Source organism: Meleagris gallopavo, chromosome 12 (assembly GCF_905368555.1).
Source record: "Meleagris gallopavo chromosome 12, MGAL_WU_HG_1.1, whole genome shotgun sequence".
NCBI classification, from domain to species: domain Eukaryota; kingdom Metazoa; phylum Chordata; class Aves; order Galliformes; family Phasianidae; genus Meleagris; species Meleagris gallopavo.
Window position 1 is genome coordinate 4401721 of NC_139415.1, and position 27581 is coordinate 4429301.

Below are 27581 nucleotides of genomic sequence, written 5' to 3' on the forward strand. Positions count from 1 at the left end.
CAGCTCCACGTGCTTGTGCTGGGGGCCCAGATCTAAATAAAGTAGTCTAGGTAACCCTGAATTTCAGTATCTCCACATATTAGCATGCAGTGCCCAGTTTTAGTTACAGGACTAGATGCAGTGAATGCTTCAATGCCTTCATTCTGCAATACCCCAGACCCTCATTTCTCCATCTGTTGAGCTGAAAAGGGGATCACCTTTTCTTATAATGCCACGTTTCCATTACCTGAATCTACAGATAGAGAATGTATAAATTCCACATTTTACCACACTGGAAAGCCTTATCATCAGAAAAAAAGGAAAAAAAAAGGAAAAAAAGTTGATTTTTTTGTGGCTCTGCCCTAAATGGTAACTATCGGGAAGCAAGCCAAGGGAACTGAAAGCCCACGGGGAAAAAAGAGAGAAGTTGGGAAGTGCAGCTACTCTGAGACAAACCTCACACACAGCCCCAACCCCTGAGGGCTCAACCGCTCTGTGGAGCCCAGACGGGCTCAACACACCCAGGGCGGGAGCAGGCGCCGCGAGGCGCATGACACCTGGTCAGGACCACACCTTAGCTAAAGCGTGAGAGTCGGTGCTGAAAGGCCTTAGACAGACTTCATCACCCCTGGGTAAAGGCAAACACGACCGCACGCCTCGATCCTTCCTACACAGCTTCGCCGCCATGCTGCAGCCCGCCACAAGATGGCCACCCGCAGCGCCTCCAGCATGCGCTCGAGCCGTGCAGCCATTAGCTGGCTCACAGCATCGGTTCCACATGTCGCCACGCTGATTGGTCAACACCGTGAGGGCCGGCCCGTCCGGCAGCGAGACGATGAAGCGGCAGGTCCTTTCCCTGCGAGGCGCTCTAAGATGGCGGCCGAAGGACAGTGGTTGAGTTGGTGAGTACAGTCTCGCTCTCTCCCTGTAATCGAGCAGAGGTGCATCTGAGGAGCGGAGGGCGGAAAAATACCCCACAGGTCTCAGTGCCGCCGCGCTGCGGCGAGGCGCGCATGCGCGGGGACAGGAGCGAGCGGGGAGGGTCTGGGTCCTCGTGTCCGCTCCGCCCCGCCGCTGGGTTGGAGGTGGGGGGTGCGCGGCGCCATTTTGTGCCGCTCTCAGGGGGGAGTAGGAGTCGCGGCTTCGCTGAGGGAGGTGGCTGGCTTCGTTGTTTAGTGCTGGAGTGAGGAGAGTTAAACGCATCCCGTGTGGGTTTGGGGAGGGTAGCGCTCGTTTCGTTCTCGAAAAGAATAAACTTTTTTTTTTTTTTTAAAGCCTAGATGAAGTGATTTTGAGTTCATTTGTAAAGGCGACGGAAATAAATCGAAATAAATCTTTCTTAGTGCCCTTCAAGGTAGCTTAGTTGACTCTGTAGGAAGGGCTGCTTCCCGTGGAAAAAGGGCCGTTCAGGGGCTGTGTGGGAAGCAATCTCCGTGTCGTGAAGTAGCCGGAGTTGTGTGTTCTGCCCGAAGTTGCAGTCGCTGAGTGTGGGCAGGTGCCCTCTGAGAGCTGAGGGCTCAAACCGCTTCTGCCACGGACCTTACACCGAGTTAATCCTCTGGTGCTGTGGGACCAGGGTTTATCTTAGTGTTGAAAGCCAGCGGGGTGTTAGGTGTGGTGTAAATACCTTCTGTGAGAAGAAATGTGAAAGCGCTGTATAGGCTCTGGTTTTTAATTTATTTTATAATTAATGCTGTTCTTTGTTTCTCGGGATCAGATTTTTGTCTTTAAATTTGTTATATATCACAGTGTTCTTTTATTAACAGGAATGTTTCACCCAAAAATGGCAAAGAAGTGTTTTTCTCACGTGAAACGTATGAAAAATATTCACTGGCTCCGAGCCTCTTGGAACTGTGGAATTTATCAAACAGGTATATTCTGTTGTGATTGGTGCTGTTTGTCAGCACTCTTTTGGTAAATACATGCAGTTATTGTCTGTGAGACAGCTGCGTGTTGCCCTGAGAGGAATCCTTGCCTTGCAGCAGCTGCTCTGTGCCTTACCTGTGAGGTGCCTCAGAAGCAGAGAGAGCTTTGGTTGGGACCTGTGGTCTTTTCTCTCTTTTGAGAGATGGAGCTTTTCTTTGCAGGGTTTTGGTTTGTTCTGGGGAGGGAGGGTTGTGTTGTTGAGTTTTTCGTGGCTTTTTGGTTGCTTTTTTTTTTTTTTTTTTTTGATTGGTTTTGCAGACCAAAAAGGTATGAAGCACAGTCCTCACAAAGATTCTGTAACCCGTGAACCAAAGCCCAATCTCATGTGTTTATCTCCTGCTGTTGGTCTCCTGTGATCTCACTTTGTAGCTGGCTGATGATACTGCACACAGAAATCCTTTTTACTTGTATTTTTTGGAAGTAGCCAACACTGTTTACATAGAATCAGTAGCTGCCCTGGAGTTGCACTTAGCTTCTTGATTACTCAAGGAATTGTATGGAGTGTTAGGCGAGCAATAGGAGCTGAAATGCTGTGCACGCAAATCATTTTGGCATAAATGGTACTGCCTGCACACTTCTGATGCCTTTTATTTTAAATTGAAGAAATAGAATCAACATTTGTTTGGCATAATGAAAAGTCCAGGACTCACACTGCAAGATTTCAACAGCTGGAATATTATATGATATTCAGGTTTTGTATTTTTTTTTTTTTAAATCTCCTTTCAGCTGTTAAGGGTTTCTGGAGTAGGTATGACTATACTTGGGAGTTCAGTTACTTATGTTCAGTTCTGTTGGATAGAAGTGAGCTTATAGCCAGAAAGAGGTTGCAACAATAACATAAGGATATCAGTGGGTTGGGTTGAGTGGCCATCACAAAGAGGAAGAGGAATGTAACCTGTTGGCGCAAATGTGGACAAGAGCTGGATAAAACGTCAATTTGTATATTGAGATTGTGATAAGTATTTACTAACATATATGTTCACTCACCATAGAAGCTGTGAAGGCAGGTTGCTGATAAAATGAAGGAGGAAAATTTAGGTCGTCAGCTCAAATAAAGTATAATGCTGTAAATGTGGACGGAAAAGCTCTGTCAGATTATTTTTGTTTGCACCCTGACGAAGACTGTGACAGCACTGCATACTGAAATGATCTTGATGTGCTGCCATTTCATTCGGTACTGAATACAGCCAATTTAAGCTGCTAGAATTTCTTGACATTCTAACATTGGCGTATCTGAGTCAGCATCTTGTTGCTGCTGCAGCTTAATTAAATTTGCCAGTTTGTGCCACAGGGATGGACATATTCTCATATTCAGAGAGACAGCTGTGAAGTATTATTAAGAACTGTAAATGTGATACTGTTGGGTTTGAATAACACTTGAGATGTTTTCTCCTGCTGAAATTGTATTTTTAAAATACGTTTTTTCCAGGATCAACAGTTAATGTTCATTTTGTTAACCTTTAATATTTTATTTCTTAAAAACACTTCAAATAGATTAGGATAGAGATGGCTTTCACTTACTGGAGTCATTATAAGAACCAGCTTTTTGATGTTACTCCTTTGTTTTTTGTTAGGGCCGTTAGTATTTCTTACTTTACCCCAATGTCATTTCTAGCCACTGATTTCCATCAGTGTTCAGAAATGAAAATGAAACTTGTGTACCCTATTCTTGGGAAAAATTTTCACTGAAACCTGGGATTCCTGTCATTAAAATGCAGTGCTTTTCTTCTTTTGCATTAAAAGAAAAGCTTTTTGTATTTAGTTTTTCTCCTTTATTATCATAACTTTTACTCATAAGATAGACCTTCCTAAGTGCAAATTGTTTCTGAATACCAACTATCAGCTAATGAGGAAATGTTGAAACTATACATTTTCACTGTTAATGCGTTTTCCAGAGCACTCCATCAGTTTTGAATGTACTTTTTTGTCTCAACATCCATTATATAAATGAATATGTGCATTTATTTTTGTTTTTAATTGAAATCAGTAGGAAAGCTGCTGTTGGTTCTAAAAGTAAGTTTGACTCACATGAAGTTTCGGAACACGAAAATTCTTGAGGTGTAAGCTGTATATTGGAGTGGTAGAGTGCATTTTGCTGAATTTGAAATTCACAGTTGTGTGACTGCCTTTGTCATACAGTTCTAGCAAATACTGTTTTCTAGGTAAAAGTGTGTAAGTTCTTTCACTTGTTACTTTTCTTTCAGATTGGCGAAGAAAGATGTGGAGGTATTGGCAGATTCTTCAGAAAACAAACAGACTGCTAACACACAGGCTACAAATGCAGTTGAGGTGGTGACTAAAACCGCAACTGATGATCATCCTTTTCCAGAACCTAGACTTCCCTATCCATTTACCTCTTGTCTGACTGAGAAGGAGCAGAAAACATATTTGTATCTGATGACTAAGTTCTCAAAAACACCAAATCATTTTCCTCTCAATGCAGCAAGCCAAAGAGAGTTACTGACATATCTGGTAAGTGGTAAACCTGTGTATATACACATACGAATATCACAGAGGAGAGTTGTACAACTTTTTTAGCTTTGAAGACCGAACAAAAATGTAGCAGAAATATTTTCAAATTCTATTTGTCAGAACCTCCTTTTAACCTGATATAATGAATAGCAATAAAGGTATTCAGGATAGCATTTTTAATATAAATGTAAAAACCTTTGATTATTTTATTGAAAGCTACTGGTGCCTTTTTTTCCCTTTTTTTTCCGCTTCTTGAAAGGAGCGTACTAACAAGCTGACATTAAGTATAAATGTTTGATGGCTTTTAAAAAAAACAAACAAACGTTTTTTAATGAGAAGAAGGATTGGACTTGCCTTAGTGTAATTTTTAGCATTTCATAATGGCATGTCGCAGCTTTTTATAATGTGGTGAGATAAATATATTTTGATGCAATTTTTGTCAACACCCTGTATTCAGAACTTTCTTCATTAGCATGTGAGAAAACCTACATGTTGACCTTAGATGCTTGCTACATTCAGACTTATTGGAGTAGAAATGCTCAAGTCCACACTTACTGGTCAGTCAGCAGTGTGTAAATACTTTGTTTCACGTACATTTTATTTTATCTGAATCCTGTATATGGTAAATGTTTTTGAACTGTACTATTTGGTGTGCAGTGCATCATTATTAATGCCAGTTCCTTTGTTTTGCACTGTATCACTGGGAGTGTCTTTTCTAGGTAGATCAACACTTGCTGCATTGCTGTTACTTACAATGTAATGCTTATTAAGTCAGAGCTCAGATACCTTTGTCATTCTATCATGTAAATTTGTTCCAACAGTGTTCTCTAATTCTGTTTTATTTAAGCCACCCATGCATGTGGGAAATAAGCTTGCTTTGTATTTAGAGGACGCAGACCTAATGTTGCAAAGTTTCTTTTTTACTTAAGTGAAACTAAATGCATGGGAAGACTTGCCAGATTGATCAGCAAGTGGAAGCCGTGCCCTTCCTCATACCATCACCTGTGCTACATCTCTGGAGATTTTGCTGTTTACATACCTAGCCTAGGATTCCATTGTGTCTTAAAAATGAGTTTGTTTCTTTTTTCTCCTCCCAGAAAATGAAAGAAGTAGTAAACACTGAAGTTGCAGAATTTATGAAATTTGCCCAAAATGCTGCAAAAAGCTGCAGTCAAGACTATGATTGTATCTCTAAAGATGCTCTGCTTTATACTGAGGTAATTACTGATGCTGTGTTTAATTCTGCTTTTAAACAATGATATTGAAATTGTGATTAAGTTGCATAAACACTCCTCGTGGGATGCAATTTCCCGGAGCTGCTGATTTGGAGTGAGACTTGAAAGGTTGCTGTTCCACTGATGCTCTCCAGCACAGCCTGGTCCACAGTTTGGGTAGTTACATAGGATACAAGTATGGTTGTTGAATACAATACAGTATGAAGATAGTCAACATTAAAGTGCATGAGATCTTTATATTTGTGAAGGAAGAAATTACACTGTGTGTGTGTGTGTGTGTGTGTGTGTGTTTGTATTAACAGGTTGATGCTAAATGTATGCTACTGGGGCATATATTGAGCAAAAGTTGAAGTGTGTTGCAAAGTCACTTTAATCAGAGGTTAATCAGGCTGTAATCATAGCTGTCTGGAAGTTCATGCTGTGTTAAATCACCAGTTTGATGATTGTGCAATTGAACACAAATGTAATTTATCTTTCTTTCTTTGTTTAATGCATTTTGGGTAAGAAATTCCAGAATACAGGTTTGATCAGCTTTCACATTACTGGGTTGACTTGCTGTTGATTTTTTTTATTTTTTTTTTTTTAATGCAGTGTGATGCCTTACTTAAAGTGTTGTAGTTAAATACTTTCTACTAAAACTCCTGTCTCTTCTAGTAAGTGCCATAACACTTCCTACAACAGATTAAAACGGAAATGCTTTCTGACAGGAAAACAAGTTGGAATAGATATATAATCCTTCTATGTCTTTACCTTTATAACTTTTTCCCAGGCTGGTATAAAATTAGGTAGTGAGTAACACAAAGAAGTAGTTTTTCTTATAAAAACAAGGAAAAATTAAACAACGGCAACAAAAAAAACCCTGGAAACAAAATAATGACCTTTTCTAGCACAATTCAGAGTACTGAATTTAGTGGGAGTTTGTTTATTTGTTTGCTTTTTGTTTTTAGTTTTTTTGGAGTTTTTTAAACTGATTTAAGCCTACATGCATATATTGCCAGTCTTGCCTGTGGAGAATTCAGAATGTGTTTCAGTTCTGATACCACTGATTGTAAGATTGTTATGGGGTTATACTGGTTGAACAAGTATGTGATCTGCTAAGTCTTTCTGTATTCTCTACAGGAAGTATATGCTAATGTAACTATTGCCGTTGCAGAAAATAAAGTTATTCAAGTTCTTATGAAATATACAAATGCTTTTGTTTTGTTTTGTTTGTTTCTGTTAGGAATTATTCAGGGCTTGTATTGGACATGTGAAAAAGTATCCTGAGTTTTACACGTTACATGAAATAATGAGCATCATGGGAGGAAAATTTAACACGCAATTGACCTTCAAGCTGGAAAAAAATCTTCTTGCAATGGTAATATCCTATGTGCTCTTACTCTTCTGGTGTAATTCTCAAGTTGGTAGAACTATACACAGATCATGTTATGCAAAGATTTAATTTTTATAAGTATTATTTAGTTCTTGGGTTAGAGGGTTATAATTCATAGTGAAAATGTTTCAGTAACATTAATGGAATTATTCTGGCAGAGAGGTTGTCAATTATTGTGTGTTCCCTAAAAATATGACGCTAATAGTTCTTTTTTTTCCTGACATAACGCTAACTTGCACATCCATAAGTCCTTAATAACTTTCATCACAGAAGGTGGAATGTTGGGTCATCATGATTTCATTTAAGATTGTTTCCTGGTCCTGCTTGATTTTCTTCAAGGGTACAGCAAGATATGCTAAGACAGCATTCCCTACCATGCCTGTTCAGCTCTGCACAGATTATAAAACCGTTACATCTATTATAACTCCAGAAAAAAAGGCTTCTCTTATGCACAACGTAAGTAGCATTTTTATTGTCATTTTTATGGCACATATTAGAGAAAAGAACCATTTCATTTCTGTGGCAGCATTATTTCATCATTTTTGTCTTAATCTTAAGCATCTTGTAGCATAGTGATACATTCTGTATCATTATTTGTGTAGTATTTAATGTCATACTGCCTTCTTCCAAAATTGGTTTATCACATTGTTACGCTTTTGCATCATGGTCGAGAAATATTTTAGGCTCTTCAGTTTTTGGAGAAGTGAGTTAGGTGTCCTTTATCTAACTATCTCTTTTGCTAAACAATATAAATTGCATTCCTGAGTTGAGCAATTTTTAAGATTCCATTCTACCTCACTGTTCAATACCCGGTGTTGCTGTTTGTGTTGAGAAATGGATTTGTTTTGTTCATTCTGCAGAACTTGTTTTTTGACTATTTATTTCAGATAGTTTGCTGTGCACTTATTTGAGGAGTTTGTTCATATATCAGAAGCCAACCTGTCAACAGATACTATGACTGCAAAGAAGTTTGTTGGTTAAGAAAGCAGTAGAGGTGACTCAGGAGAATAATGTTCCACAAAAGGTGTTAGGTCTGTAAAATATGAGATCTGCTCTGAAAGTAGTGCCTCCTATTTTATTATGTTGGCCCACAATGTCAAAGGTGGATATTGGTGGTATGGCAGTAAAGGCTGAACCTTCCTGCCAATATTCTGTTACATTTTGTTGCTGTGTGACAAATGGCAGCACAGGGGCAGTCTGACAGGATGGCATCTGCATGGAAGTGCATGTTAAGCAAAGATGTAGAATTGAATTCCTCCCTGGGGAAAAAAATGGCACCCACTGACATTCATTGACAATTGCTGAATGTTTATAGAGACCAACCAGTGGATGTGAGCACAGTGAGGCAGCAGATGTTTCTGCCGTGGCAACAGCAACATGAAAGATGAGCTACGTTCCAGACAGCCATGCCTGGAGTATGACATGCAGGCTCTTCTCTGTGGCTGGCAAAAATGCATAGCTAGCGGTGGTCACTATGTTGAAAAAGAGCATTTTGTAACAGAGTATCTGTTCTGTCATATAGTGTTATTGTGCTGTTTATCTGTGTAATTTTCATGGAAATAAATAGGGGGCATTACTTTCAGAGCAATGTATGTATTATTTCTCATGTTGTCTCAGTGAACAAAGAAAAGGCACTGCTAGATTTTCTTACTTATCTTTCGTGGCCCTTAATGCTCCCGAACATTCAGTATCTCCATGGTTCTTACTGTTCTTCTCCCACCTAGTGAATATGCCCAACCTTCTTTTTTCCTGGAAACTCATAATTTTTTTTATACTTCCGTTGTTTCAATTCTGAATTTGTTTGCTTCATGTTTTTATATTTGCTTTGACATTCTTTAGAGGCAATCTGTATTGAAACAACTGTGCAGTTTTAGTCATACTTTAATGTTAGGCTGCTCCATGGTGCTATTACTTAACTTGTAAGAGCATCTGTGATACGTGTGAGTGAATGTGTTGCTTTTTTCTTTTGCACTCCCATATGTTACTGCCCCTTTGTTCTTGTTTGACCTAGTAATTCAATTTATTAGGAATTAATAGAAAGGTAGAAGGCAAGATATGTTTTCTTGTGCTACAAGTAGAGGGAGGTGTAGGATTCAGCTAAAACTGTAAGGCTGTTTACTTTGATTTTGAAACCTGGCACAGTGGTGGTATAGTTGGGTATCTGCAGCTGTGGAGCTAATTCATGTTTGTTGGTTTGTTTACAGATTTAAATTACCTGTCTTACATGAAAACCTTTAAAAATGTACTTTCTTTTGTTTAGGATATTAGCTCAGATTCAAATGCAGAAAAGCTTGCTTTGAAATACTCCCCTCAAGTTGTTCTAAGTAATCAGTCGTTATTTACGTTGCTGAATAATCATGGATTAAACTACAAGGAACAGTGGGAAATCCCAGTTTGTGTTAAAATGATCCCTGATGCAGGTATAGTATATTTTTGCTATAAAAACTACATTTTTGTCCAGGAAGTTCTTGATATTTTTTCATAATCCCTTTTCATCTTATAGAAGGACAAAAAAAATTAGTAAATCAAGCAGGATCAACTGAGAAAAAGAAGATAGTCTAGATTTGTTCACACAGTAAAATAATTTAACTTTGATTTGATTTAAAAGGGAAAAAAAACAAAACTGACGTTAGTTAAAATCATAGTTGTAATTACAAATTAGGATTCTTAGCATTTCTTAAGAAGTTGACCTGTAGAATGCAGGAATGAGTTTCTTAAGTACTTCAATAGTTTTTAATTTAAATAATCAAACAAAATAATAAAATCTGACATTATAAAGGACAGAAATCTGAAATAAATGATTTTTATTGGATAATGAGTCCAAGGCCTTTGTTTTTTCGAGAACTGTGTTTATTTTAATTTCAGATATAACAGAAATGATGTTTAAAAATCCACTGGTATAGTGTTCCTTCTGCTCTCAAGGAGGAAAGCTAATAGCAAGGTCATTTCATAGTTCTCTGCACCTTGTCCTACCTTTTGTCCTACCTTGTTACTGAGAATAGCAACAGCCTCTAGAGATACTGCCATTAACACTGAGTTTGGAGATGCTCAGTTATTTTCCACTTGGAAAAAAGCAAAGTCAGTTAAATGTCCTTTTTGCTTTCTAAAACAGGAAACTCCTTGGGAAGAAAATAACTGCATGTGACTTCTGAAATTAAAAGAACCAATTTCCATCATTGTTTAATGAATGTTCAAGGAGTATGGCCTTTTTCCTAATTAGAAGAAAAATTGTTTTCAGTAAATTGATTAACTCATCTGAGTACTATCCCATCAGTAATTTGCATGTAGATTTCCCTTCTCATTGTCCATTCTTTTTTTAACTAGTTGAATTACAGTGGAAGCTGTCTTGTAATGTCAGTGTTGTGTGCATCACACACACATCTGTATGGCAAACTTTTGGATAGTAGCTGACAAATATCTGCAAGTCTTAGAAATTCTGATCTTTCTCTACATCAAATTGAAGTACTTTGTGTAGTGTTGTGCTTGGCTCCTTTCATGTTAGCTTTATGATTTTTAGACTTAATTTTTTTATTCAAAGTTAACAGTCAAGGAGTCACTTGAAGTACGTTAGCAGTACAGTGTTACAGTTAGTTACTAGTAAAGATTTTCTCCTGTCAATCCTTGGCTCCCACCACTTTAACCCACCTATTGCATTAATAAGTACCCTAACTTAGTTACTGATCAGAAAAAAATATAAACTTCAGCCATCACTTTTGGGCAATGAATCTTTAAAAGAAAATAACAGTCCCCAAGTCAGGTTCGCTGTGGTTAATATATGCAGGACAGAGGAAGAAAAAAATCTTTTTGGAAAATAAGATACATTTTATTTTCATAATGCTATGTGAGAAATGTTGAATCCTTAGTTCTTTAGGAATTCCTTATGTAGTATGACATTTAAAATATGATCAGCTGTTAATGTGTCATGCATTGGTGCTTCGGGATCATAATTCAGACTAGCTGGACTTCTCTGTTGATAGTGAATGAGAGCATGGTTTTTCATCTGTTTGCAAATGTGGAATGGTTTGTAATATATTTGGAAGCTGAAAGATCTATGACGTAAATTCTAAAGTGATATTTTTTTCTTTCATTTAATATGCATTTCCTTTCTTGAGCAGACAACAAAGCAGCTAAAGTGGTTTTCGTTGACTCACCTCTTCTGAAAAAGGAAATAACAGTAAGAGAGAGGAACCAAGTATTCCATGAAATTCCAGCGGACTTCCTAGCAACTAAAAAGTCTTACGCTGCAGTTTCCGATGTTTTGATGGACAAACCAGATGAGGACAGTCTGTTTCAATGGGATGTATGTAGCTTCACTTATTTCTTGGAGGGGGGGAAAAAACAAAAAAAATACTGTGTTTTAAATTACTTGTGTGATAATGAAGGAAAATTTAGGTGTCCCGCTGATTGGTATTTGTTTGTTTGTTTTTAAACTACTGAGCTTCAGGCACTGTCTGTGAGGATGTCTGTCCAGTTCCTCTAAGTGCTTCTATTATATCTTCAACTCAGCTTTAATGTTTATTTTTTCATTAAAATATGTTTTAACTGGTTTATTTAGGCATGACAAGTTTTATGGACTTTGTTTTGAAAGACCTTTTAATACCTACAGTCTAAGAACATTTCACATGAAACACAGGGATTTGTTTCATTAGCTGCCCCTCTCACTCAACAGTGAAAATTTGGATCCTAAAACAGTTTTCAGGTTTCCACTTTGTCTCATTCGTGGTTAATGCATTCTATTTCTTGGCTTGTTTGATTGTACAATATTTATTTATTTTTCTCCCTATATTAAGATGCCTTCTGACACCTACCAGTGCAGGAAGATTCCACTTACAGATGATGCAGGGATGGATTTTGATGATGATTTTACAGAACTGGAAACTTTTGGGGCAGCCGTCAAACTTTCAAGGACTTCTAAAACAGAAAACACTTGTTCAGTTAGTAACACTGATAAGGTTTTGTCATGTGACTTACAAACAGAAAAAAAACTGACATCTACCATAAACAGTGAAGCTCAAGAGAGAAAAGCTCCTCTTTCTGAGCAAGGATTTTCAGCGTATTCCAGAATGCAGCTTCCATCATGTGGCAATGTGTGCTTCAGCCCTGGAGGAAATTGGGCTCATAAAAACTTTCATTCTGTGGAGATGGAGTTGAAAACACAGGATGTCATGACCAAAAAAGTATCAGACAATGAAACAAATACTTCATATCCTGCTGTAAGTTGCAAAAAAGACTCTTGTGCTGCACAGAAAAATGAGATATATGCTCCTTTATGCAGTAGTGACACCGACGAAGATCGTTTAATAATTGATACAGAACATAAAAATACTGAGTGCAAAAAAACTGTTCCAAATGCTGTTTCTCAGACCTTGGTCCAGACTTCCAAGTCACCTTCCCCCACCCCAAATCCATCAACAAGCATGGCTGATTGCTCAGAAATTGTGCATCAGGGGAAAAACGTCTCCAGAAAGGCTCCAAGAAGGTTGTCCAAAGAATTTGATCCTGTTGGACAGATTTTGAAAATGCAAACGGAGCTCCTCAAGTCACCTACCCAAAAAGCTCATGAGCAGCCAGCAGTGAGCTGTGACCATGCTAATGCTGCGCAAACTCATGTGCCTCAATCTTCAAAGCCACCAGTGATCTCCCACACAGCACCTGTGCTGGGCCCTGCCTCAAGTTCTCATGGTTCATCTAGGAATACCTGGACGTGTCTTTTTCAGGGGGTGCCAAGGAGTGAGTAGTAGTGTTTGTTGTCTGTGGAGAGAAACTTAAAAATTTCAGTTCAGCTGAAACGCATTTTAATTCCCTTGCCTGAAGAAAATCTAGTAGTAACTCTATTCTTCTGTTACATTTATTGAGATGTGACTTCTTTTTTCCTAAAAAATACTGTGTGTTTGACAGGTACTACGCTGCGCAAATAAGAGAGAATGTGTGGAGCTGCTTGTCCATAGAGGCGAATAAGAAATATTAATTTAAATTATAGAAACAACAAGGCATCTGAGAAAGGACAAGTTGTTTGGTATTGAGATTAGTTACTTTTCCATAGAAGTTTCAGTGTTTGAGCAGTCTGGTCTGTGAGAAGGTCTACAAAAATCGTTTCTTCTCAGTTGAAAGTGGAATTACTTTACTTTTTCTGTAGATCAAATTATGTAATTAAAATTTTGAAGAAAAGTTGGTATTGACTTGTCCAAATTTTAAGAATCCCCCCTCAGTTTCTGTTTCTCAGCTCTTACAAAATCTGTTCCAGAGGGCTGGTGAGAACTCACTACAAGACAATTCTCCAAGTTTTCCAGTGTTGAGCTGGAAATTGAGCCCACGTTAGACCCAGACCTCTACCAAGAACTTGAAGGTTTCAAGTTTGAGGGCTTTTTACTTGCCTGAGTAGCTTCTGAGCTCTGTAAAACTGAAACTAGGAACCCTTGCTTCAGGTGAATTGACAGGAAAGCAGGCAGTTGGATCAGCATGGATACACTTTTCAAATATTTAATTCCAATGAATCAGTGCTTTTTGGTGGGAGAACATGTTTTATTGGTGTTTTCTGATTAGCTGTATGCTTGATGACATAGGAATTAATTATTTAACTGTTTCCATTGCAGACAGATTAACACAGGTAATATTTTTATGAGCTGAAATTGTTGTTAGGTATGTTTCCTTTGTGTCAACCAGATTTTAATTATTGGTCAAAGACATGTCTCTTTCCCCTCCTCCCATCTAAAGGACTAAGCAGCATGATACTTTTCCAACTTGTTATCTTTCCACAAAGCCACACCATGGAATTCAAGTGTTGTTTATTTTTAATTGGAGTGGTAAAACCAATATTGCTAAGAAACTGAAATGTGGTATTGTGAACAAATAGAAAACCGAGTTCAACAGATTGGAAGTGATATTGCAAGCTGATAAGTGGCTTTACATGTCTTTTTGGCAGAAGGCTGGAACTAAGTTAATTATTTTACAAGCAGAAAATTATTTTTTGTCACTTGAATGTTAGTACTTCACACAGTATTTGTTCATTCAAAGGTGCATCTAAATAATAAATATAATGGTGAATGTATTTATTAGTAGCACTACAGCAATATTTCTTTGTGGTTGTAGTTTTGATACGTATTTCCACAGGTCTGCAGTGCAAAAGCAGAATTGGATAAAAAAATCAGAGTTTATCTTTTGTATTTTTGGTGTTTCATTAAAATGTCTGTGACGGGCACAGATATGGGTGTCCATCAACTTCAAAGCTGCATCTTAAGATCTGAAGAAGTTTCTTTTGAATACAGAAGTTAATGTAATTGAAATTGAAACAAACTCAGTTTGGAATGGAGCCTTATGCCACCAGCCAAACCTGAGGCTTGAGCTGTTTCTGTAACTAATAAATGGATAACAACTCTCATTCAAAGTAATTTTTTGGTCTCTTTGTGCTGAGTGAAAGTAACTTTTAAAAGAAAAAAATCACCTTTCTACTCCATCTGCACAAAAAACGTTCTGTATAAGAAATTCAACAGCAGGATAAAATATGGGAATAATTAATAATATATTCTTTAAAAGCCATTGTAGGCATTGTCTGGAATTATTTTTTTTTAAAAAACAAGCACCTTAACAAGTGACTTACTGTACGTAATGAGCAAGCTTTTTACCTCAAACTATTATCAAACAAAATGGCTTTTAAAAAATCAACTACTATGAGAGAGGGCAAAAAAAGCTTGATTAGCCTCAAAGTGAAAAATGCCCAAGTTTGTCATTTTGGGTTTTATTTTCTGTAGGAAAGCTGCCAGATGAACTTCAGATGCTTGTGGAAGACCCTGGAGAGTATAAAGCACCTCAGGATGGCAACCTCGTGTATAAGCTGTTCAGTTTGGATGACCTGTTGTTACTTGTGCGTTGCAGTGTGCAAAAAGTGAGATCATTGCCACGTTTCAATAAAAAGAAGAAAGCTCAAAAGGTACAGAATTGGCTCTTTTTTTTTTTTTTTTAACCTACTTGATTAGGACAGATTCTAAATGTGATTCTGCATTTGCTACTACAACTACACTTCAATAATATGTTTGAATAATTCTATTCACGTAAAATAATGCCTCTTTGAACTGTTATTAAAAGATAATGGAGAAACTTTTTTTTCCAAACACTTCAAGATTGTTTGGAATCATAAGAGCATGCTGTTTGAAAAGACTCTGGAATACATCTTAGCAAATTGTTTATCTTAAGGGCTAAAATGCTTTAAGTGCAAGTGAAATCCAATATTCAGTATTATAACAGGAGAAGGAAAGCTTATTCTGGAATCCTCAGTAATTCACTGTTTTGTCAAAAGTCCTCTAATCGTTTGACAAACTTGAATCTGGTATAGTCTTCCCCAAAATACCAGAATTATGATAGACAGGTCAACAGCTTGTAAGGTGTTTATACTTTATTGAAATAGAAATAGATCTTAGTAGCTTATACTTGTGAAAATTATACGCTTACAGTCTTGCTTGGAAGAACTATCTTGGCTTTGCTTGATGTGAATAAAAGGCAGAATTCCAGCGGGCAAATCGGTGTCATAATTGCGTATCTTTTTTTTAGATTCCTGCAGAGGGCAGTAGAGCATAAGAGTGGGAATGTCAAAATAAGTTTCATGGTTAATGGCTTAGTATCAGTTTATTTTTTTGTAAAAACTTGCCTAAAGTTTTCCTGTTTTATTTTTATCTCTCTGTTTTGCCTTTCTTTACACAGTGTCTCCATAGTCTTAAGCTTGTTGTGTGGGTTTCATAGGGCACAAGCTGTTACCTCTTTGTTGCTACAGTTGTAGTGGAAGATAATGATGATTATAAGTGTCAAAATGTAGCTCGATTGCAACAATCATTTTTGCCCAGCATGCTGATTTTGCCTGTGTTTGCTTTGATAGCTTATTCCAGTATTCCTATTGCCTAAACTGGAATACCAAGCCTATTATGGTGTTGAAGCTCTTACAGAAAGTGAAGTTTGTCAACTGTGGACAGAGAGTATGCTTCATTCTGAATGCTTATTTTATACTGGTAAGTTGATGTGTTGATTTGTGCTTGCTTGTATGAAATGTGGATGTCTAAACCTTCATGAAATAACAGAAGAGAAAGGTGTTTATGACAGGTATATTCTATACATCCTTATTTGATTTTCTAACTTTGGTTTTCACTTTTATCTTAAGTAAGTTCTTTTTCTAAAATTTCTCTTGGGTGCAATATGGGGACATTTCAACTTTGGTTTTCACTGGATAACATCCAGTAACCTTTGTTTGCAAGAACTGCATCTGTTACTTTTCAAAGAAAAATTTATAACCCAAACTTAGTTCTCAGAGATTAGCAATCTTCATGACTTCAATTCTTTGATTTATTTTTTTTCATGAGTAAATGCAGCACAGATTGTTGTGATGTAGAAGCAGTGAGAATACTTCTCGATAAAAAATGAACTATAAATGTATACTATTTTGTGAAATCATTTTAAATCAATTTGTTATCACATGCCAGTTGGTGAATAAGAAATAATTGGGTATGTGGCTCAGAGAATACAGATGTCTTCGCTTTTGAACCTGTAGCAGGGGAGAGGGTCAAGCACAACTTGTTTTTCTTTGGAGACACACGATAGTAACACACACTGGTAACGTGCAGACAGATAAGATACAGGAGAATGAGGAAAAGCAAGCAAGATATGGCTTGTTTTGTTATTTAGAAATATGAGAAATTGCAAGTTTTGGAAGCAGTATACTTGTGTCTCAAATACAATATAATGGAAGTAATTTTGTCATTGCAATAATGAGAAAAATACATAGTGTGGCTTTATTTAAAACTACTTTCTATAGTTGTGGTATTGCATAGGATCTCTGAACACCAGTATGTAATTATGTTTTTCAGATAGTTGAATAGAAGTTATCTGTACCTAACTGGACAGTGAAATTTGATTTCCCAGTACATGATGTGGTCAAAATATCCCTGTCAAAGGGATGGTTATGATAAACTTGTCCTTATCTCCTTTCCATCTGCTGTTCAAAAATGTAATAGGGCCTATGCATGCAGAGTAATCAATACTCAGAATGAAGCAGTAAAAAATCCTGTATAGAAGAGATTACATCTGTAATTCAAAGCACAGAAAATAGAATAAACTGGGATGAAAAGCAAAAATGTTATTAGAAGGTGTCTTACTGTAAAATCTCTTTTCTGCACAACTAAGACCAAACATGAGTGCACTGTTATAAGGAAAGTGATTAGTATACTTCCAGTAAAAAATACTAGATTCAGATTTGTACAGTAACTGCTTTAGAAGTCAAGGAAGTTTTTCTTTCTCTCCAGAAAGAGGAACAGACAAATGATACATATAAAGAATGGGGCCAGATTATTTTACCAAACTTTTTAATGTACGTATACCTCTTTGATATCAGTTATCTAGTAATTAATTAAGTTTTAAAAGGACCATCTGTTCAAGTGGTATGTCACAGTGCATTGTAGAATATGCTTCACGTTTGCTGTGGGACGAGGGCAGTCCTGTACAGTGAGTGAATGTTCTGGAGCAGGGACTGCCTCGCTTCCTGTTATAGAAAGATTTGTCTGTTTTTATGGTTGTTATGGCAGCACTTGTGGCCTGTGGTTGCCTAACCTTTCCACTTTAGCACCGAATGACACTTTCTGCTCTTGGTAGCTCATGTCAGAATACTATTTGAGAAATGCTGAGTTCTTTTTTTTTTTTTTTTTCTAGTTTTTACATACAAACTTTTGCATCTTCATCACAGAACTGTAGGGCTTATATGAAATCAGATATGATCTAAAAACCGCCACAAAGCCAAATTTATTAAATCATTATGCACAAAGTTCTCCTGTTCTTCTCTAATTTACCTTGATGTAAGATCCTGAAGGTTTTTTGTTTTTTGTTTGTTTTTTTAAGCAAGTGCAATACTACTAAACTACACTGAAATATTTCTCCCCTTCAAGAAAACGTTTGTGTTTATTAGCTTCTCCAGAATCACAAGGAGTGTGAGGAAATAATGTAGCTGTAAAGAGTGGGCTGACTGTCTTGAAAAGCATGCAGGCTGGAAGAATGCATGTCAATCTAATCATCTATCAGTAACAGGACACTTAGCATATGGCTAGGGTGCAGAAGTTTGCACACAGCTCACCCAGCCAACACCCATTTACTGAGGTCTCAGGATTGTAGGAGAGAGTGCTTCTTGTTCCGGCATGAGCTGTCATCCCTTTCTGATTCAGAAGTTCCTTAGTCTCCACTGTACCACGCAGGCAGCTGTTAGCCACGGAGTGGGTGTGGAGCCCTAAGCAAGCAGTTTCCTGTGAGCTAGCCTCTGACAGCTCTGTGTGCTTAAGGAGAAGGCCGTAGTGAAGCTGAGACACTGATTATTGCAGTGTGCTTGTTTTTCGGTTCTTGGATGCACTTCATCCAGCAGCAAAACCTGGATTCTTTAGGGGTTTGTACTGGTTATCATAGTTCTCCTAGCATGTGTGAAGGCCCCCTCCCACCACTGTTTAAACAAATAAAAAAAAGATTTAGAATATTACTTGTATTATCTTGGACTTCCAGTATGTGAATAACTTTTGGTGCTTGCAGAATATGGGTTTTATTCAGGTAGTTAAACTGGGGACTGTGGATTTTTGGTACCAGCATGTATTTTCTAACATAGGTAGGTTAACAGATGCCTGGAAGGCAGCAATCAATTTTGTATAAAATTGAACCTACAACTGCTATTAATAGAAAACTTACCACGTTCTACTTCAGGATTCATAGAATAATTTGGTTTAAAAAGAACCTTTAAGGGCCATCTAGTCCACTCCCCTGCTGTGGACAGGATTCCTGCAGGTAGATCAGGTTGCTCAGAGCCTGGTCCAGCCTGACCTTGAATGTCTCCAAGGATGAGCTATCCACCACTCTCTGAGTAACCTGCTCCAGTGCCACACTACCTGTACTGTAAAAATCTTCTTCCTTATATCCAGTCTAAATCTCCTCTCCTTTAGTTTGAAACCGTTTCCCCTTGTCCTGTCACAACAGACCCTGCTAAAGTCTGCCCCTTTCCTTCTTACAGCCCCCCCTTGGGTACTGAAAGGCCACTCTTGGGTCTCCCCAGAGCCTTCTCCTGTCCAGGCTGAACCCAGCTTTGATTCTGCCTTTCATTTTATATTTCTGGGGAGCTCTAAAAAATCCAGTGTTGCAAGTGTTCTGATTTAGTTACACAATTCTTTGAAAGGCTTTTTTTTTTTTTTTCCTGATAATTAAGTGGCAGTTCCCCAGTGGTGATAATATCCTTGTATTATGGATGGCTTAAAATTGGGTGAATATTTCATTCTTTTTCATTGCTCTGATACCTGAATGTAAGACTTGGACTATCACACGTTTGTTGTAACCAGAAATGCAGATGTGATCTAGGTGTCTTCTTAGATCATGCTGTAATTTGAAATAAGTGAAATGTCCTATCACAGTGGGATGTTTGAATCAGCATCAGTATAGCCATAGACTTACTGCTCTTTTTAAATTTACCCAATAGCGTAAGTGTGAAGGTATGAAAAAACTATTTGAAAACTTTGCTCTTACCAGTAATAATACTGTACCTATAAACTTCTGTTCTTATTCAGTTCGTTCTGAGAATGTGTAGGTCTGAAGTGAACCCTTTTAAACTGAGGTTTTGAATGGGTAGCAGAGATCAGTGGTAAGTTTTGTAGGCATTCGTGGATCTTGAAAGAACCAGAATTCACTGTGTTAGCAACCTTTTGCATTGCTAATAGGTATGGGTGAAAAGTTCTTTGGACCTTGGATAGTGCCCCATAATTTTCCAGTGTTGTTCTTCTGTGTGACTCAGGGAAGTATCTCACAGTGACTCAGTTCAGCAGATGAAAAAGAAAACAGAAATGGAGGTATTGCTTCCTGCATACTGTGAAAGATGTGCTGTTAAGTTGGGCTTTTGATTTCTTGATAAATGGGCTCTCCATTTGTTCAAAAACAGATGTATCATCTTCACACAAACCAAAGAGTGCTGTCTTTCTGTAGAGCATCTTGCTCTGTTATTGTTTTAAGTCTTATTGCTCCTCAAATAAGATAACATGCATACAGAAAGGCATTTCCCAAAGTATCTGTCCTGTTTTAATTGGTTAAAAAGAATTGTAACCGGCTTTGCAGATTAAAACTGGGAATGCTTTACCCCAAAAATTCACTTGTTTGCATTAAGTACCGAAGCATGGTTTACCTTCACCTGAATGGAATAACACTGACTTTTAAATAAGGATGGTTTGAAGACTGTTTGGAAAAAAGTGCTGTCTGCATAGATAACTTACTGAATGTCAAGTGGTCTTGGTCAGTCACTTCTTACATAAAGGGTTACAGTAATATAAATCCAGTATGAGTAGTTCATAGGTATTTTTCTCCAGCTATGCTGTCAAAGAGTTGAAAAATGGAGATTTTGAGAAGATGCTGAGAAGCAATGGACAGCACAGATTTTTTATTTTAATGATTTCAAGTTTCTTTCTTCATAGTTAGCAATGCAGAATATTAAAGTTAGTGTGTAGTCTTACAGAAAATACTGCTATCAAGAAAAGTAACACGTGTGTGGTGTTTTAAAAGTGAACCAGGACAACTGACTTCCTTTCAAATTTGTTACAAATGAGAGTTCATACTTGATCATCTTACATCATGTAACAGATTGCTGAGTAATGTTTGGCCTTGAATGTGAAATAATTTTGTTTAGCAGTTTTAAATATACTGTTGAGACTTCTAGACTTCCTACAAGGGCAGATTTATAGCATGCAGTAAATTCCACTGAGTAGGTTATTTTTATTATACTGTGTTCCCCTTCTGATTCTTCTTATGGAAACTGAAATAGGACAGTTTTCTGCAAAAACCTCAACTTGAGAGAAAATCTCCCTTGGTAAAGTGCAGTTACTACATCAAAGTACAAGCTATGGTAATTATCTTTCACTTGAAAAGCAATAAAACTTGGGCTAGCCTGTGCCTGTTATAGCAGTATGTTGAGGAAAGCTCTTAGCTATGTCAGGGATAAACAGTCTTAGCAAATTTGCTGTGAGCAAGGCCAGAATTGTAAGCTGTGTTTCACAGGAGGGAAAAAAAAAAAAAATCAAAAGACAAAGATACAGAATACTCAGAAAACCAAATAATATCAATGTTCAGATAACATAGCAGAACAGAGAAACAAGTGTGTTAAACTCCAAGGTAAATTTGCCTTAAAAGTTGAGCTTGTCATCTACACAGTAAGGAAGTGTAGCATTAAGCATCAGGAAAAATTTGAGAAGATATAAACTAGCTGATGAGTAAAGCCATAGCAAAATGAGGTTGAACATGCTAGACATCACACAAGATGTGAGATTTGCAGGAATCATGGGCACATCCCTGATCTGTAAGACAGCCCAGACACAAATGCCCGTGCTTAGAAACAGCTGTACATCTCATTTTCAGTTATTGTGCAACATTGATAGATGCTTTCCACTGCTCTACACTGTGAAACAGGAAAAAATATTCCTTTTAAAATGCTCTGGGTCTGCAAATTATGCCTTTATATTTGTTTGTTCTCTTTTTTTTTTTTTTTTAATGTATTGATTAATGTTTTCCAGGACACATTGATGGTCTTACATCAAAACTTATTATGCTAGAAAAGATTTCTCCAAAAATATTCAGAGAAAAACTTGGATTGATTAAGTGAGTATTTTAATAGATTTTTTTAATGATGAATCTGAAGTTCTAACAAGGCTTGCAAGATACTACTTCTGTAATTTTTTTTTAACAGGCCAGCAAATTCATTGAATATACTTCATCACATTTTGAAGAAAGTGTCTGAGTAAGTGCTTCGTTTTTGTACATTATATTCCTTTCCAACTGTACCCATGTGATCCTGTTTCTTATGTACAGTGGTTGTCTACTCTTTGATTTTTGTGTCTTTGGATACATGAAATATTTTAAGATTCTTTTAGGTCTAGCATAACATAACTCAGTGCCACATAAAAATGTGCTTAGGGTTGAAGTTTTTGTATAAATGGTACAAAAGAACAAGTTGACTTTTATGAACCACTTATTCAGAAGAGGAGATGGGATACTTCTGAGCTGGTTTAACAGTACATAGGAGTAAGTTGTAATGCTGTGTAGGCTGACACTTAAAATTTTGATTTTTGTTAGCAATAACAAAGTTCCCTTCGTATGTTCCCTTCTGCTTAACTTTACTAATAACAGTATATATCTTCGTCTGCACACTGTTGCAACTTCTCTCTTGTTCCCTATTTTTCTTTCTTTAGCTACTCTGAGGCTTTCAGTCTGCAAGCTTCTTTGCATATACAAGGGCTGCTCTGAAATAACGCCATCTATTTTGTTCATTTATGACATCATAGGCAGATGCTGGTGGCATGGCAGAAGAGGTTGAACCTTCTTGCCAGTATAAAATATAAATGAGCGAGATTTAATTTAATTTATTACTAAATTTAACTTGCTCATTGTGTCTTTTTATAAAACAAGGACTAATAAGTAAATACCTAAAGATGTTGTGCTTTTGCATTAAAGCTATTACTAGCTATTCTGTTCAGGTTGTCAGATAAAGTGAAACAATTAACAAAGCAAACAAATTATTATTTTTTTTAATTTATATCTTTTTAGTTTGCAGGAGGGCTCTTATCTATTGACTCATGCTGCAGGAGATTCGTCAGTTACAATCTACAAGAGTTCCCTTGACAAGCCAACAAGAGCTTCATATGACTTACATAAGGCTCACTGTGATCTGCCTACAGTACCTGCCATGCTCTCAGTCCCTTGGGTGCCACTGGATCCCAGTCTCCCTTTGCCCTATCACATGAAACATGGGAGAGTCCCATGCACCTTTCCGCCTGCACCCCAAGAAGCCATGGGGAAACAGAAGGTCAGTATTGCACTTAACAGAAAAACAGAGTGGCAGTTTGGAAATAATCTTTTTCAATCCACTGGTTACAGGTGATGTATTTATTTGTCATCTTGTGGGTTTGAAGAGACCCTTTAGAGTTCTGCATCCACAACCAGGAACAGGAATGCCTTTTTCCTGCAGAATCTTACCTAGCTTTAGGCATTACAGTATGGAAAAGCATCATTGAAGCTTGTAGTACTGTCAGCAGAGGGAAGTGAAATGCTTTAATAAGGATCCATCTGTAAACTAGGATAGGTCTCTTCAGTAGGTTGTAGGACTCATGCTGTAATTATTTTTTCCCCAGTGACTACAGAATCATGGATGATTAGTGCAACTGTAGACAGGTGCAGTCAGGTGAGATGAATTATACTCTCAGGGTCTAGTTTATGATAAATTATATTGAGCTCATGTTCCATTTTTACATGATATATATGTGTTTTTCTAAAAAGTACACTTTTTACCCTGTTTGGCAAAATCTCTTCAGAATTGAGCTTTGCATCTTTAATATGAGCTAATGATACTTTTGGACAGTAAAAATGATGCAGCATTTGCCCTATTTAAAAGCCTTGTAATTTATAGGCTTTCAGTACAGCTGGAACAGGTACAGTATTTCCATTTATGAAGATTTCCTAGTGTTTCCTCTGATGTTGTTTTTTATCAGTATATTTTATTTTCAGACAATTTCGGGAAGGATCTGAAACTATTTTAACTATTTTGCTGTCTTCAAGTCTCCACTTCCCCTCCATTTTCCCTTTTCTTTACTCCAAATCTCAGAATCTTGAAATCTTGCACTGTTTCAGTGAAAACTGGAATGCCTTGGAGGCATGTGATGGTGAGTTCTGAGGAGCTTTGTGAAAATAAGTAACAAAACAGAGGAGAGGAATCTAGGTTAGTCCTTCCTCTGTGGAGACTGCAATGAGCGCTCAGCTCCAATATTTATACCAAAAACCTCATGCAGGCAGCAGAGATTGTAAGGAAATCACTCGCGTCAAAACGACAGAGATTTTCTGTTGTTAGCTGTGGGATAACACTACAGGACAGCAGACCCAAAGAAGTTTCTCTTTATTGGAAGTTGAAGTACTTTCTTTAGTCTCCTCATGCTGTTCTTTGAAATCTTCCCTGTTCTCATTTTATTGGTTCCTGATTTCAGCACATAGAGTATCTTGAATCTGTTTTTGGTTGATGATGATGTTGAACAAATCTCATGTATGGATAATGGCAAATTCTCTGCAGCAGAAAGGTTTCATTTTAGTCTTTTCAAGTATGTTAGCTCAGGCAGCTAGATAACAAATAATCACCTGTCTTTGATTGTTCTGAACACCTTTTAGCTTTGAGAAAACTTTGATTGCAGTTCAGGTGGCTTCCCTGGCATTAGGAAACTGGGAAACTTGTACTATGCTGTTCCCTACACAGGCAACATTCCTAGCAGCATCTATGCAATAATGTTTAAGAGCAGCATGCTGCCTTGTGCAGAGGTATGTATGCTTTCTGTAGCACCTAGGAGTAGCTTCTTAGTTCAGGAAACATTTCTCAGACATAAATACATAATTGTTTATATGGATGGCTTACTCCTGACATCTGCTTTTTGCTGCTCTTGTTTCTATATCAATAGAATTTATCATGAGCAGAATTAATTGTCTGTATCCAAAGAGAATTTTAATAGAATTTTTTTTTTAATAAACTGTTCAGAACCTCAGCCTGCTTTGTAACATACACTGATGATTCAACAGTGCATATCATGCTTTGGAAATTTCCCAAAGATCCCACTGTTAGGTCTTAATGTTTTGAACAGGTAATACAACAAGGTACTAGCAGGAAACTTTTCAGGCATGATTGTCTTTTCAGTGCAGGTTTACCAATTTGACACTTCCTGTGCCAGTTGTACATTTTAGCTGTATTCTGACCTTATATGAGGGCAGTATAGGGTTGCACATCAGTTTCTGATCCCCTCGTGTACTTTGGTTTCTGCCAGAGGGACGTTTGGGCATAAAAGGAGTGGGAGTGGTGAGATCCCACTGGTGCCCACTGGTGATCCTGTCTGAATGTGGCCCCAGATCTGGCTGGAATTAGAAGACAGTTCTCTGAAGTAGTTGTGTCTTTGCTTAATAGAGTTAGAGATTAAGATTATTAATTCTTTTTTTTTTTTTTTTTCCTCTCTCCCCTCATGTCTAGATGACTGGGGTGAAAGGGCAGTCAGACACACCCTATGAGGGAGAGCCAGTAACTATGGAAACAAAAGGCAATCCAGCTAAGTCTGTTAGAAATGAAGGTGTGGCTGCAAAGAAACTGAAGAATTACTGCAAACAAAGAATGATGAAGAAAAAGTGGAAAATGAAGCAAAACAGAACACAGGTGAAGTAGGAATATCTGAACCGTGCTAAGCATGGAGTGGAGAAGTTCAAAATGGAACAATGAATTTGAGGGTTTTTGCAGTTTCAAAGGAGCCAGAACAAACCATTAGGGGAAACAGCTCCACAGCCATATTTAGGAACACCAAAAAGTTTTATGAGCCTTTAACCACTTCTTACCTTAGTGGGCACATTTCAATTGAAAAATCTTAAATTTAGTTGGGTTCAAAGCAAACAAACAAAAAAAATGAGTGTCTCCTGTTGAAGTCAGGGGAAAAAAGTATATCCTGTTAGTCTCATCATTTTCATAGAATAACTACAGCTTGAAGAGTGAAGATGCAGTGGTCTACAACAGTATCTGATATGACGTAACAACAAGAAAAGCAGTTTTTCAGTTTGCTTACTTCTTCCAGAATCACTACAGATTTGTATTCTGGCATTCTAAAATCATATTTTACTTTACGTGGTATAGCTAAGAGATTTATCTAGTTAATTCTTTTAACATAATGTCTACCAATTTTTTACAATTATTTACAAAAACACATTCTCTTTTTAGGATGGTGTAGCAAATAAGTCTGGGAAAACAAAAGCTGTGTTTTATAGAAAAAAAGTGCTGTAAATTTGCAATGGAAAGCCTAAGAATACAGCAAAGTATAAAACAGTTAAAGAAGATTTTTCTTTTTCCCCAGCACAATTTCCAGGAATTACTTTGGTTTCTAGCATGTCTTCAAAAATGAGTATTGATGGTTTTTTATTGTATTACTGAAAGGTTACAGTCTAATCTCCTATCAGAATGCAGGGGAATACGTGATACTGTTTACCTGAGGTTTTAAGGTTTGCCTTAATTGTCATTTGAAAAAAAGACAAGACTATACCATGCCTCAGCAGCTCACTTGAAATTTTGAGCCAAACACAGTGTGAGGTTAGAAAAAGAGTATACTGACTGTCTGTTGCAATTTCCTAGTGAGTAAGAAAAATGAAAATTCTTACAATGGTCAGTATTGAAGCACCTTGTAAACTGTGATGCATTTGTAATTATATTTTCTGGATTTCTGGGTGTTTTTTTATGTGTTATTATTGTGTGTATAATTATGTGTTTCTTCATTAGAAGAACTGATTTTTAGAAAAGCTATGAACTCTTGAAAGTCAGTAAATTCTTTCCATGTTTGCCTTATAAATCACAGAAGTATTTTAAAATGTCAGCCAATTTCTGTTTGACTGATGTTTGTGTATGTGCTTAAACAAAAGCCTTCAAGATTTTCTTCCACTTCTTTTACTTGGACTAAATAAGGTACAAAGTACATACGTTTGATTGGAGTTCTTCTATATAACATGGAAGTTTTGTTGTTGAGTTTTTTTATCATAAAAGTAAAAATAAAGTATTTTATTTGTTTACTGGGTTGTATGTGATTTTTAAAATCCTGAAGACAGGTTTTTTAAGGAGGTTTAAGCAGTGAATGTACATTAAAATCTATTCTTTGTGAAATACAAAGCATTTTCTGAGCTTTTTTTTTCCCTTGCTAGATGTATTTATAATATTATTCAGTTTATTACTGTATTGGCCACCGCTTCTGTTAGCTGCAGTGATATGTTGCTGACAAGCTGAATTGGCTTAGAGTTGTTTGCAAGCTACAAGTCTTCCTGACTCAAAATCCTAAATCCAGCCAGTGACCTCTCTTAATGGGCATACTTTAGCTGTGAGTCATTTCTGTGAGATAACTCTGTGTGGGGAGTCAAAGCAATTTTCACTGTGTATACATAAAACTTGAGCAAAACTTGTGTGGAATTTAGTTTTTTATACCACTTTTTAAGTTTCAACTGTATGCTCTACTTGTCCATGTGTCTACGCAGCTGGAAGAGTTCTGTCTTTTACTATTATAGTGTCTATGTGTGTGTGTATATATATCTACATATGCACTAATTGTAGTTTATTATCCATTTAGAATATGTAAGCAATGTGGAGCTTTTATATAACCCATGAGATGGGTTTTTCACTCCACTGTTGTATTCTGTTGGATTTGTTCTCTTTTGGATTAAGTGGGACTGGGGTAATGTGCTCTAAGTTGTTTGAAGGGCTGCTTTTGTTCATACAGCACAAGAATTTGTTGAACTCCATTATTAGGTGTATGGAACACGTTACTGAGAGCGGTGGTCTGTTCATTTTCTCACAGCTGTGTAGCACGTACCTTCGTACAGTTTATATACCAATTACCATGGTTTTATGAGCTAGATCGAACATAATAAGATTTCTGCTGTTAAAAAGCTGTTCTCCATGAAGCTGAAAGAAATCTTGGGGATATTCCTCATGAGGAGGGATTTGAAATACTGTCACAAAGTACTGTCACTTGGATAGCTCTTGGGTGCAATAGAACAGTTGTTTTGTGACG

The 27581-nt window shown here is 37.2% G+C and overlaps 1 protein-coding gene across 3 annotated transcripts; it reads left to right on the forward strand.

The window, feature by feature from the left end:
* Positions 1–734: 734 nt before the first annotated feature.
* ICE2 (interactor of little elongation complex ELL subunit 2) lies at positions 735–26589 on the forward strand. 3 transcript variants are annotated; one of them, XM_085234212.1, is made up of 15 exons: positions 735–881; positions 1746–1850; positions 4110–4377; positions 5475–5594; positions 6835–6969; positions 7255–7440; positions 9245–9404; positions 11100–11284; positions 11775–12714; positions 14733–14911; positions 15851–15980; positions 21537–21621; positions 21710–21760; positions 22567–22825; positions 25019–26589. In XM_085234212.1, exons 1-15 carry the CDS (start codon positions 853–855, stop codon positions 25205–25207), a joined length of 3021 nt encoding a protein of 1006 aa, XP_085090338.1. In that variant the 5' UTR covers positions 735–852; the 3' UTR covers positions 25208–26589. The 3 variants fall into 3 exon arrangements, with proteins under 3 accessions (XP_085090338.1, XP_019474971.2, XP_085090339.1); XM_019619426.3 differs by having other exon boundaries at positions 7324–7440; XM_085234213.1 differs by lacking the exon at positions 735–881 and adding an exon at positions 978–1162.
* Positions 26590–27581: the final 992 nt, after the last annotated feature.